Below are 13845 nucleotides of genomic sequence, written 5' to 3'. Positions count from 1 at the left end.
ACAATGGCATGCATTGTGTATCTATAAGGACTTGCTTATAGTGACGTCACAATGACATGCATTGTGTATCTTTAAGAACTTGTTTATAGTGATGTTTCATTGACATGCATTGTGTAGCTTTAAGAACTTGTTTATAGTTATGTTACATTGACATGCATTGTGTATCTTTAAGGACTTGTTTATAGTGATGTTTAATTGACATGCATTGTATATCTATAAATATTGAGGTGGGGGGGCTCTTAACGAATTGAAAACATAAAATTGGCTCATTTTGTTATTTTGGTTGCCCAACCACCCTATGCTCGCCAATCACAGCTTACCAAGGGGTTGGTACTCATTTTAACGACCCCCCTGGATGATGGGCAGAGTCAGTCACCGGGCTGGATTTGAACTTTGAGCCATCCGAGTGTGAGGTCTACCTGCTAGCCACCACCACCACCACCTCCTACTCCCGCGTACACACCCACACACACTCCTATAGTTATTTCACATCTTCTCCCGACATTAGACTTCTCCGCTCTCCTAGATCTCGATGCTTCTCCACCTCCTCCACCTCCTCCACTGCAGTCTCTCTCCCATCCCATCATCTCCCTCTCTCATGCCTCTCGATCCATCTCCTGCCTCTCCTTCATCGCCCCTCTGCACCGCCACCACCACCGCCACCACCACCCCCTGTCCACGTCTGACATGACCCAAATCCAGTCTCGTCTCCTCGAATTACCCCCCCCACCACCACCACCCCCCACACCTCGTTCATCAGGCACGAGACAAAATAGCTCCTCCGCTAGCACGAGACACCCCCACCCCACGTGTCTCTCCCTCCTCTTCTCTCGCTGCCATCTCTCACTCTCAGCACAAAAAAAACATTCCCCACAGCCGAGCTCAAGTCCACGGCGAGCGAATCAGCGGCGTGGCAGTGCGTGCGCGCAAGTGGGTCCGTCGCACCGCACGCCGAGCGCCATCCTCCCACCGTCTCTCCGCTCCACCTCGACAAGAACCGCGTGCGCCCCGAGCCTCCCCAAGAGCGTCGAAGCCAAGTCGGTGAACCGCGGACTTTGAACCGCCCGGGTTCGACCCCTCAACCTCCCGCTACCAGCCGCCTCGCCCCGCGCACCACGCCTGATGCAGACCCCCTCCAGCCTTGCGTGATTCACCAACCCCAATCTCCCCCCCCCGCCCCCACCCGGCGATCTCACGATGTCCGCAATCGAAGGCCTGCGGGCGAACCTGCAGCAGCTGACGGCCAAGCTCCAGGCCGACCTCAAGCCGGCGCTGGAGGCGGCGGCGCTGAAGCTGAGGACGGCCGCCGAGGAGGCGTCGGTGGCCGCGTCGCGCGCCTCCGAGACCCTCTCGTCGCAGCTCGACGCCTGGCGCGGCCGCGTCGAACTCATGGTGCCCAACGCCGTGGACGCCCTCCACGACCTGGCCAGCAAGTACCCGGCCATGCGGGCGCCCCTGGCACGGCTGGAGGAGAAGATGCCCCACCTCAACGTCGTTCTGCCCGTCGCGGCGGCGCTGCTCGCCGCGGCGCTGGTGGCGCTCGCGTACGGAAGGTGGCGCGGCAAGAGGGCGGCGGTGGACAAGGCGACGTCGGGCCGGCCGGACGGGACGAAGAAGAAGGCCGTCGCCGAGGAGGTCGGCCTCCAGCACGCGCCCAGGCAGAGCGCGGCGTCTGCGGGGGCAGGCGGAGGTCACCAACACCTCCAGGTGAGCGCGGAGGGCCGGGTGGAGGAGAGTCGCGGGGGTGTTGTGCACTGTGGGGGTCGTGTGATCTGGGGTCGCCCCACCTGGGCAGACTGAGAATTCAGGGCGGGTTTGGGGCGGGGGGTCTATAGGAGGTTGGGAAGGTGTCAAATCCATAGCCGCTCGCCCACTCGGCCACGTCCGATGATCACGGTTGACGACGTACGGTGGGAAAGGAGGTTGTAGATGCCACACAAAAAACTCATTGGACTCGTTCATTCTCCAAGCCGCTCAATCCCTCGCTCGCCAACCCCCCCGCCACCCCCCCCCCCCCCACCCCCCACTCGTTCACTCGCCTGCTGAGGCCGAGTCGGATGGCGGCAATCCGTTCGTGACGAAGACCTCGCGGGGAGCGGCGGTGCAGCCGCGGTCGGCGCCACCCGGCGAGCCGAGTTCGATTCCCCCTCACGGCCACCGACACCCAGGTGACGATTGTCTGAGCCGGTACCTGGGCCCCTCCCCTAGGTCGACTCAGCTCTCAAATGAGCACCTGGCGCGGTGCGTAGTAAAACATCGGCACTCGGGAGACAAAGGCGGCCGGGCGTGGTGTTGGCCACCCACCCTGCTGCTGCGACTCGCTAGCGGCACTTGCCCCTAATCTGTTACAGCCTACACGGGGGATCTGTGTCTTTGTAGCGGCATTGCTGCGCCTGAACTGAATTGCGGGTTCTGACAATAGACCCAGAGCCTCTGTGGTGAAGGTGGCTGCCCAGAGGAGGTGGTTAGCCCACTGGGCATGTGCAGCCTCAATCCACTGCTGGATGAGGGCCTTACCCCCCCCCCCCAACACCCCCCCACACCCCCCCCCCACACCTCCCCACACCTCCCCACACACGCCTTGGCCTGCTCGTGTTGTTTAACCATACTTCACCACACTGGTCGGCGCAGTTTGTGTGAAGAAGGGTGGGGAGAGGTAGGGTGGGGGATCAGGGGTGGGGGCTTGGTGGGGGGGGTTCAAATGTCATCTCGCCACTGATGTGAGCCGTGGCCGGGAATAGAATTTGAGTTGGTAGGATCCTTGCGCGTTACGCTAACCGCTGCACCACCGCTCCCCCTATACACAGGCAAAGATCCCCCGTGGAGCCTCGGCAGACGATGGGAGCAAGTGCCGTTAGCGAGCAGCAAGCTCTGAGGGCCGGCACGTGAGGGAAGTGGGTGACCAGCACCGCGCCCGGCCGCCTTTGTCTCCCCCAGTGCTAGCGATGTTAACTACACACCGCTACACCAGGTACTCGTTTGAGGCTGAGTCGACCTAGGGGAGGCGCAGGACCGGTTCGGATAATCGTCACTGGGCTGTTGGTGGCCGTGAGCAGGACTCATATTCAGTGCCGGATGAAGCGAGGTGCGGGGCCTGTAGCAAATGTTGTTGGGGGAAGTCCATAAATGACGTCACGCGATTTTGGACGATTTTTGATCCCCCCTCGTCACACGGCGTCACAAAAAGTCAGACCACCCCCCCCCCCCCTTCAAATATGACGTCACAAAGCTCTGCCCCCCCCCCTCCCAAAAAAATCAAACATGCTTCAAATCGCTTTAAACTATTGTAACATTGTAGTGCGTATTTAATGTGGCGCTGCACTCTGATGATGTAGGAGAAAACATTTATTAAAAAGTCTACTTAATTAAGTAGAACGTGTTGTCTATATCTTCTTTGGTTCTTTCGGTAAAGTCACGTAGAATGAGAATAAAATAATAAATTGATAAAATAAAATAACACAATAATATTCTCACGACGTTTCGGCCACAACACAAGCGGCCTTCATCAGGTGAAGGGACGAGACTGTCTCGTGTTGTGGCCGAAACGTCGTGAGAATATTATTGTGTTATTTTATTTTATCAATTTATTATTTTATTCTCATTCTACGTGACTTTACCGAAAGAACCAAAGAAGATGAATCATTGCAGTCACGAAAGCTTTAAATCGTGTTGTCTATATTTATTTAAAGTTGCGCGTTTTGATGTGACGTCACATTTCTCAAACCCCCCCCCCCCCCTCGTCACACATCGTCAGTACCAAAGTATAATAATAATAATGTTCGTCCCCTTTTTTTCTGGCAACAAAACTGAAACCTTTTTACAAGGATGTTAACTCGTTGAAGAAAATGATAACTATCGGTGTGAAAAATAAGAGTATGCATTTTACCCTTCCTGGCAATAAAAACAGGAGTTGTGTTAAGAGTGTTCAAACACCGAATAGAAACATCTTGCAAGGAATCAAGTTGCTGCATTCACCACGCACACATTACTTGCGGTGAACATGCAAACGTTTGTTTGTTTATTAAGATCTCTGTTCACCCAGGCAAAGCGTCACTGAGTCTCAAGACTCTTTTGTCAGGAGGGTCCTGCCCACTGTTTTTCGCAGTCGGCGGTGCGGGAGTCGCTGCTACGCCTGATCGCGATTGGGTAATCATCGCTCACCGTTTTTGCCCAGTGCGGTGCCACGAGTGAGCCATAAGCAGCACCTCGCCGACCTCGTCAAGTAGCATAAAGCATCAACCACGCGAACTCCGATCGCCCTCGTAGCAGCAGCAGCGGCGGCGGCGGCGGCTTTCAGATGCTCTTCTGCGGCCGACTTGAACGCTCTTCCGATATTAGGAAACCGCTGGGGCTGTGGACTTTTAAATAGTCAAGATTGGAAACTAAATTCTTTATAACTGCTTATTGTGTTTAGTTTGCTGTCTTCTCCCCAGCACCTCCGATTAGCGCGGTTGCCCGCGTACGGTGCGAAAGAAATTCAACGTACAAACATACATTTCTTGTGAAACGTATTTCTTGTGGTCTACAAATTATCTGCTGCCGCTGTGTTGGCAGGGGTACACAAACAACTCGGCACCATCGTAATAACAACACCACCACCGTTTGTGTGTGTGGGCTCATGAGGAACAAATATATATAAGCGGCAACGTTTCAGGCAATGGCCCTTCTTCATAGCACATACTTTACTTTTGTACCAGGCGAGGCCCACTGAGCTATCAAGCTCAACGAAGTGGCTTATCACGTGGACATGTATAGCAGCCACGTGACTCTGAAGCACGCGTGACGTTGATTCTAAATGTGGAGGAGGGAACACAAATTGGAGGACCCGGAGGAAACTTCACGCGACCACCGGGAGAGCGAGAGAGAGAGACACGCAAACTCCAAATATACAGCAGCAGCAGCAGGCATCGTCAAGGTCGGGATCGAACCCACAACCTCTGCGTACCAGGCGAGGTAGTTAACATCTCATAGCCACCGTGATGATGATGATGATGAGAGAGACACGCAAACTCCAAATATACAGCAGCAGCAGGCATCGTCAGGGTCGGGATCGAACCCACGACCTCCTGCGTACCAGGCGAGGTAGTTAACATCTCCTAGCCACCGTGATGATGATGATGATGAGAGAGACACGCAAACTCCAAATATACAGCAGCAGGCATCGTCAGGGTCGGGATCGAACCCACAACCTCCTGCGTACCAAGCGAGGTAGTTAACATCTCCTAGCCACCGTGATGATGAGAGAGAGACACGCAAACTCCAAATATACAGCAGCAGCAGGGATCGTCAGGGTCGGGATCGAACCCACGACTTCCTGCGTACCAGGCGAGGTAGTTAACATCTCCAAACCGCGGCACTCCATAGGGAGGCCAGAGAGGTAGAGGGGCATACGATTTGGGGGCAGCACTCTGTATACAATGGGGCCTGATGAGAATTTAATTATCAAACTGTTTCCTGATTTACAGTTTTTCGCAGTCTTGAGTTACGAGCATTACTCGCAGATTTGTACAAAAACCGTTGAGAAAAGTGGTTTGAGCAAGAGGCGTCACGGCCGGAAGGGCCCAATGGATGGTCCACGGGTCAAGAATAGCAACACAGAGCGGCAGCCTCGGGATGGAATGCGTTCGAGATGACAGACGCCACGAGCATCGTCATCATCTCTAGATTTGAAGCTTTCGTGACTGCAAGGATCCATACTCTTTGGTTCTATTCGGTAAAGTCACGTAGGTAAAAAATAAAACAACAAAAATCAACGTGTTATGTCATTTTTGTATGATTCCAATCACTTTTAGAGTTAACATCGCCAAATTTGCGGAGCTCCGCTGCAGATACTGCAGGAAGAGACGAGAGGTGAGGCAGCGACGAGCTCAGCCTCCCCTCTGATTGCGCAACCCCTCAGTAACTGGATGGAGCGCGGGCAATTAGCGCGTGCCTGTTACTATCTCAGTATGTCTCGAGACAGCCTGATCCCTTCACCTGATGAAGGCCGCTTGTGTTGTGGCCGAAATGTCGTGATTTTTGTTGTTTTATTTTTAACCTACGTGACTTTGCCGAATAGAACCAAAGAGTATCGTCATCATCGTCACGATCCATGGGCAGGTAGCCCGTAAGGTGTCCACAGCGCGTGTTATCACTTGTTTCCACTTTCCTCTGTCTGGTGCCCAATATTGCTCAAGAAGTGGCCACATCTTTCCGGGCACCGCGGTGTTTCTGATGGTGTCGCCGCCAAGGCATTCCCCGCTAAGGTCTCCCTCTCCCTTTGCGGTTCATTCCATGGCCTTCAGCGTCCGCATCAATCGACTAATGAATACCTGTTGTGCGGAGGCACACGGTGGATCGATAAAGGCTGCAGAACGACATTGTTACTGGTGGCGAGCGCCTACTTAGGGGGGGGGGGGGCGGTGTGGGCAGCGCCATGCCCGGCCGCCTTTGTCCACAGCTGTCAACCCCTTTATCAGTGCACCTACCTTGTTACAGACCAATTCAGACCTTGCTGGTCACGCCCGTGGCCCTTATAAATCTCAGCGTTCATCCTACAAAGCCCCATCACAAGGGAGAAACACAAACAAATAGACTGATTTTATTATAAATGTTTTTGCCCGTTTTTAAACGGCTGTACGCCGTATGGACCAGGGACGTGCGGTCAGGGGAGGCAGGCGAGGTAGAGCCTCATCTGTCATACTCTAATGAAAATAGCTGTTACGAAAAGTAAAAAATCACAAACTAAAAATTAATATTTTTCCACTGATCTGTGTCACGTCATTTCTGTACGATTCCAATCACTTTTAGAGTCAAAATCGCCAAATTTGCGGAGCTCCGCTGCAGATACAGGAAGAGACGAGAGGTGAGGCAGCGACGAGCTCAGCCTCCCCTCTGATTGCGCAACCCCTCAGTAACTGGATGGAGCACGGGCAATAAGCGCGTGCCTGTTACTATCTCAGTATGTCACCAATGTGATGTTTGTAGACCCCTTCATTTAATTTCCTCGCCTTCCATACTTCAGGTTACCTTATTTCACGTATGTGTATAAAGATATTTAGGCTCGCTGGTCTCGTCATGAAACTGCAATGAAAAAGCACCGGGGGAGGCAGCTATCACATCTGCCTCACTGAGGGGGGCGTGTCAAACACGTGTCAGACACGCCCCTCTCAATGAGGCCACGCCCACCTCCGTGAGGCCACGCCCCCCCCCCCGTGTGTGAATCTGCCTCTGACACTAACCAGTGCCTCCCCAGCCATTGACCTCACCGCACGTCCCTGGCATGGACCTGAAGACTCAATTCCAAGAAGACGGCGTATACCCGTATGGGTTGACACGGTATTGCTAATCAATGTGTCGGTCCACCCTCACTCACATTGCACGTGGGAGCCATCGTACTGACGATTGCTTCGAGCGAGGCGGACTGCTGATGAGACACTGCACGTTGAAACCGGCTCGCGCAGAACCAACGCCACTGTAATTACGAACCCGCAGAGGACCGTGCGTAAGAAACACGTTTATTCATCTCTTGACGTGGAGGAGACGGATATGCGGAGACGTGACGATGAATTGTCCCCGTGTTTGTATCTGTATGGCTCTGCGCGTTCCCTTGTGTAACGTTCTTGCTGATTCTCGTCTCGCTCGGTAACTGAATCATTTCAATGTAGACCGACATATAAGTCGACAGATCCCTCCGCGTAGCCTTAGTGGCACTTATGAAGGCCGGCACGGCACACGAGGGGGTGGGTGGCCGATACCACGCCCGGCCGCCTTTGTCTCCCCAGTGGCGATGTTGACTACACACCGCACCAGGTACTCATTTGAGGCCGAGTCGACCTAGGGGAGGCCCAGGACCGGTTCAGATAATCGTCACCTGGTGTTGGTGGCCCTAAGCGGGAATCGAACCAGGGTCGCTGGGTTCGTAGCGCAGCGTAGCACTAATCACTACACTACCGCTCCCCCATTAACTAAGTAATTTAAACGCACACATGTAGACATACATACAGACATACACACGCAAGGACATATTTAGATACACAAGTAGAGACAAATTACGTTGTTAAACGCCTACACACATACACATTTACATGCACGCAATGTAAACACACATTGACATAAACCATTGCATATGCAGAGACACGAAATACAGACACGCACACACACACACTGGCAGACGTAGATATTAACGACGTAAACCACTACAAACATACACACAAAAGACAAAGATTCCCCGTATAGCCTTCACAGAACTGTTGGGGCAAGTGCTGGAAGGTGGAAAACATCAGCTGCCATTGTCTCCCCAGGCATACGCACACACAGGCCCCGTCTAAACGGAGACGCAACTCACGACGCTGGACAACAACACAAGTTTGATTACATCCAGAAGGCAACCCTCGTGGACTTTGTGGGAGGGGGGTGGAGGCGAGCGCGCGGTCTTCGCAACGTTAATAACTCGCAACGCAGGGAATCACACTCCATCGCCACCACCGTCATCGTCATCATCGGCAACAAAATAGTAACTCAAATGGATAAACAGTGGCGGATTAAGCTCGTGCGGGGAACTGTAGCGTGCGTTGTTATAAATGGGCCCTAAATAATAAACGCACAAATGTGAAAACACAGATGTTTAACTTGCATAGTAAAGTAATTGTATTTTTTCATTTGCTATACAGCCAGAAAATACGACGAATCGCTAACCTGAAACACCCGGTCGTTCGTCAAAGTTGAAGGCGGTATAGTACTATAGTAATAGAGCAAGTGCAGAATCACCGGAATTGAGAGCTTGAAAGCGTTTAGCGCGAGGCCCTTGAAAGTGCGGGGCCCGTAGCCTGTGCAGGTACTTTAGCCACGAGGATAATCCGGCACTGTGTATAACGCGCATTCCATCTGAGGATCCCCGATTGTGCAATGCGTGAAAAGGGAGTGAAGTGGAAAACGGAAAACAGCAAACCCAGAGCCAACCGAACAATCCGGAAAAGGAAAGACTCCGTTTAAAGAGACTCAACCACATCTCAGTTTAACACGTAATAAATCTAGATTGAATAATATTACGCATCGTCTTTGAAACTGATTGGCCTACACCAGAGACGGGATGCTTCTTTAGGGCCCGGTCTCACCACCGGCGTCAGACCAGAGAACAACGCCAAAAGGCGAACAGTGGATGATGCCAGCAGCCTCTGTAGAAGTTATCTCTGATCCGCGCGTCCCCCCCACACGTCTCTCAGCGTAACCTGCAGCGGTCGCTATCCTCCCGGTCGGTCCCGTCTTCCCCGAGGTCACCGATAACGATCGTGTTTCTCACCACAACCTGCAATCCTCAAATTGTTCTAGTTTTGATTACCCGCGCGCCTGTGCGGCAGTGGCTACCCGCCCTTGGCCTGCAATGCAGCACCGTGGAGGCAGCAGCGAGGGGTTGGTGGATCACGTACAGATGCTGCCGTGAAACTCCCCGTGGGCGTCGGGTGGGATGAGCCACACCCCGGCTCCCCAGGGAGAAGGCTTGCATAGCAACACACGCAAGGACATTTTTACATGCACAAGTAGAGACAAATTACAACGTTAAACGCCTACACAAATATACACATTTACATGCACGCAATGTAAACACACATTGACATAAACAAATGAAGATGCACAGACACGAGGACTTAACGACATACACAAATACAGACACGCACACACAGGCAGACGTAGATATTAACGACGTACACCACTACAAACATACACACAAAAGACAAAGATTCCCTGGATGGGATACAGTGTTGCTCCCTCGCATCCCCAGGTGCTGCAGTTTCCCTCCCGCGCGTAAACGCCCATTGGTCGGCTGCCTATAACGGCCTCGTGTGTCTGGGACCGCAGAGCGTGGGGCGATTGTTGGTCGTGCTCGCTCACCACCCCGCTGCTACCTTCCCGCTCGGCCGTGGTTCCTCCTCGTGTTGCTGCGTCGTTCTCTCTCTCTTACAGAGTGAGTGAATGCAGTACTCTTGACTTGACGACGATGATGATTATTATTATCACAGTACACGGCAGTCTAGTAACACATTTCCATGGTGAGTTTTTAATTTCCTGCCACGGGCTCTTAGGGCCCATCTCTGACTTCTGATCGGTCGATCAGCCTCCAGATTTTGGCTCGCGAGTGAGCAGACTGAGAGTGAGTTTTAAGTTTGAAATAATTGGGAATTTTTGCGACGTACGGTTTTTTTCCCCCCCTTGAACGATAACTACGGATGTTTTTTTTTGTATTCTTCGTTTAACTCGTAGGCTTTTGCGACCAGTACTATTCATAATAAAAGCTGTTGGGTTATATCGTGTAAGTATGAATGTGTCGCAACCCTCCACCACCCGACACGGCCAATCAGTAAAAAAAAAATTGTCACGTTAACAAAACTCCAATTATTTACTTCTTCAGCCCACCGGTGTGTTTGAAGAGTGAATCCACAACATTTAGAATTTGAGTAGTACGACGTTTCGTCGGTAATTGCATAACATTCGATGGAACAAGCTCCTCCACCCCCTCCACATGAAGCGGTCACCTTCACTCACTCGTTTCCGCCCCGCACTGAAAACCCAACACTTATTGTTCCAGAGCATCACCCCACGACCCCCCGTAATCTCCCTCCTCGTAACCACCAACTGACCGCCGTTACTGTTCCCTCTTCGTGTTCTCATTACGCGGCTCTCACTCATTAACCCCCGCCCATTGAATCCGCTCATCATCATCATTCACTGCCATCAAACTTGGCTCTCCGCCGAAGTCACGCATCACAGACGTGCTCCTTGCCGTCCCCCTAGTTCACTCACCTCGTCTCCAACACTGTACACCCATACGTTGTACCGGTGCCAATTCTGCGCAGAGCGCCCCGGATAAGGCGCTACAGAAATTACTCATAGAAACAAGATAACATGCGGTTTGTGCGTCTTTGTGCCGTTAGCCGCTGAGAGTTGAGGGGTCGGAGGTCAGACGCTGCAGGGCGTGGGGAGGCCCTCATCCAGCAGTGGATTGAGACAGTACTTGTCCAATGAGCTGCCACCTCCTCTGATCAATCTCGCCTTGCCACCTTTTGCGCAGAGCGCACCCGCACACATTTCATAGTCGGCGCCCGGCTTCTATTAAAACTCTGCAGGACGCGGTGATGGGTTGTTAACTACCTCGCCTGGTATACAAGAGGTCGTGGGTTCGATCCCGACCCTGACGATGCCTGCTGCTGCTGTATATTTGGAGTTTGCGTCTCTCTCTCTCTCATCATAATCATCACAGTGGCTAGGAGATGTTAACTACCTCGCCTGGTACACAGGAGGACGTGGGTTCGATCCCGACCCTAAACACTTGTTGTTCTACATTTTGAGTGAACGCGTCTCTCTCTCTCCACGTGGTTGCGTGGATTTTTGTCCGGGTCCTCCGGTGTTTCCCTCCACAATTAGAATCAACGTCACGCCTTTCGAGTGTCTGGCTGCTATCAATTTCCACCTGACCATGATGCTGAGCCACTTCGTTGAGCTCTCATTTGTGATAGCCGGTTGGTGGCTTCTGACAAAGAGCCACTACATTGCAGCTCAGTGGCCCTTGCCTCGTAAAATAAATGAATAAAAGAGTTTGTAAGTTTCTTTTTTATAGTTTTGAATAAAGTTCAACTCAGCACCGGTACCAGATCTGGGAACAAATCAATTCCTGCCACCCGAACGCAGATGCCAATTTCCGGGACTGTCGCAGCCGGCAACGCTATCTGGGCCCCAACCCACACAAGCTGGGCCACCTCGTCAGGGTCACGTCCCCCTGTGTCTCCCACCTCGTGGGGGGTCACGTCTCCTGTCTCCCACCTCGTCAGGGTCACGTCCCCCTGTGTCTCCCACCTCGTGGGGGTCATGTCTCCTGTCTCCCACCTCGTCAGGGTCACGCCCCCCTGTGTCTCCCACCTCGTGGGGGGTCATGTCTCCTGTCTCCCACCTCGTCAGGGTCACGTCCCCCTGTGTCTCCCACCTCGTGGGGGGTCATGTCTCCTGTCTCCCACCTCGTCAGGGTCACGTCCCCCTGTGTCTCCCACCTCGTGGGGGTCATGTCTCCTGTCTCCCACCTCGTCAGGGTCACGTCCCCCTGTGTCTCCCACCTCCTCCTTATCCCCTGCGTCTCCCACCTCGTCACGTCCTCTCTGTCACCCACCTCGTCACGTCCTCCTTGTATCTTCCACCTCGTGGGGGTTCACGTCTCCTGTCTCCCACCTCGTCACGGTCCCCACGTCCCCCTGTCTCTCCCACCTCGTCACACCCCCCCGTGTCTCCCACCCCCCCCGCCCCCTCCCCAAACCACTCCAGATGGACGCGGCCACGCTGGACGCGCTGGCGGAGCGCCTCTACCGCGTGCTCAAGGTGGAGCCGTTCGTCGTGAAGGGCTCCAGGGAGGGCGACGAGAGGGCGCCGCCGGGCCGCGGGGGGGACGCGCCGCCCGCCGAGGGCGGCGGCCGGGCCGTGAGCCCCGGCGTCAAGAAGAAGGAGCGCAAGGAGAAGAAGTCCGGCCGCCACGTGGACCACAAGGCCACCGAGGTCGCCAACGCGGTGGGTGAGGCTCGCGCGGGCGCCCTTGCGTGTGGCGGGGAGGAGGTGCCCGCGGGGGGGTGGCGGTGGGCAGGGGTGGGCGGTGGTGGGCAAGGGGGGGTGATGGTGGGCAGGGGGGGGGTGATGGTGGGCAGGGGGGGGGTGATGGTGGGCAGGGGGGGGCGATGGTGGGCAGGGGTGGGCGGTGGTGGGCAAGGGGGGGTGATGGTGGGCAGGGGTGGGCGGTGGTGGGCAGGGGGGGGGGTGATGGTGGGCAGGGGGGGGCGATGGTGGGCAGGGGTGGGCGGTGGTGGGCAAGGGGGGGTGATGGTGGGCAGGGGTGGGCGGTGGTGGGCAGGGGGGGGTGATGGTGGGCAAGGGGGGTGATGGTGGGCAGGGGGGGGCGGTGGTGGACAGGGGGGGTGATGGTGGGCAGGGGGGGGCGATGGTGGACAGGGGTGGGCGGTGGTGGGCCAGGGGGGGTGATGGTGGGCAGGGGTGGGCGGTGGTGGGCAGGGGGGGGTGATGGTGGGCAGGGGGGGGCGGTGGTGGGCAGGGGGGGGGTGATGGTGGGCAGGGGGGGGCGATGGTGGGCAGGGGTGGGCGGTGGTGGGCAAGGGGGGGTGATGGTGGGCAGGGGTGGGCGGTGGTGGGCAGGGGGGGGTGATGGTGGGCAAGGGGGGTGATGGTGGGCAGGGGGGGCGGTGGTGGACAGGGGTGGGCGGTGGTGGGCCAGGGGGGGTGATGGTGGGCAGGGGTGGGCGGTGGTGGGCAGGGGGGGGTGATGGTGGGCAGGGGGGGGCGGTGGTGGGCAGGGGGGGGGTGATGGTGGGCAGGGGGGGGCGATGGTGGGCAGGGGTGGGCGGTGGTGGGCAAGGGGGGGTGATGGTGGGCAGGGGTGGGCGGTGGTGGGCTGGGGGGGGTGATGGTGGGCAAGGGGGGTGATGGTGGGCAGGGGGGGGCGGTGGTGGACAGGGGGGGTGATGGTGGGCAGGGGGGGGCGATGGTGGACAGGGGTGGGCGGTGGTGGGCAAGGGGGGGTGATGGTGGGCAGGGGTGGGCGGTGGTGGGCAGGGGGGGGTGATGGTGGGCAGGGGGGGGCGATGGTGGGCAGGGGTGGGCGGTGGTGGGCAAGGGGGGGTGATGGTGGGCAGGGGTGGGCGGTGGTGGGCAGGGGGGGGTGATGGTGGGCAAGGGGGGTGATGGTGGGCAGGGGGGGGCGGTGGTGGACAGGGGGGGTGATGGTGGGCAGGGGGGGGCGATGGTGGGCAGGGGTGGGCGGTGGTGGGCAAGGGGGGGTGATGGTGGGCAGGGGTGGGCGGTGGTGGGCAGGGGGGG

General features: G+C 55.8%; 1 protein-coding gene across 1 annotated transcript in view; it reads left to right on the top strand.

Moving 5' to 3' along the window:
• The first annotated feature begins 781 nt into the window (after positions 1-781).
• The window catches only part of LOC116955116 (uncharacterized), a 64275-nt gene continuing 51211 nt past the window's right edge, over positions 782-13845 (top strand). Inside the window, exons 1-2 of the mRNA XM_032976109.2 lie at positions 782-1707; positions 12289-12528. Of these exons, the coding sequence (XP_032832000.1) occupies positions 1198-1707; positions 12289-12528 (750 nt within the window). The 5' untranslated portion in view covers positions 782-1197. The remainder of the gene's footprint in view (positions 1708-12288; positions 12529-13845) is intronic.

The sequence above is a fragment of the Petromyzon marinus genome, chromosome 58, assembly GCF_048934315.1.
Source record: "Petromyzon marinus isolate PM22_M1 ecotype Great Lakes invasive population chromosome 58, UKy_Petmar_22M1.pri1.0, whole genome shotgun sequence".
Classification (NCBI taxonomy): Eukaryota; Metazoa; Chordata; class Hyperoartia; order Petromyzontiformes; family Petromyzontidae; genus Petromyzon; species Petromyzon marinus.
Note: the sequence above shows the minus strand (reverse complement) of the source record. Positions and strands in the feature narration are given on the sequence as shown.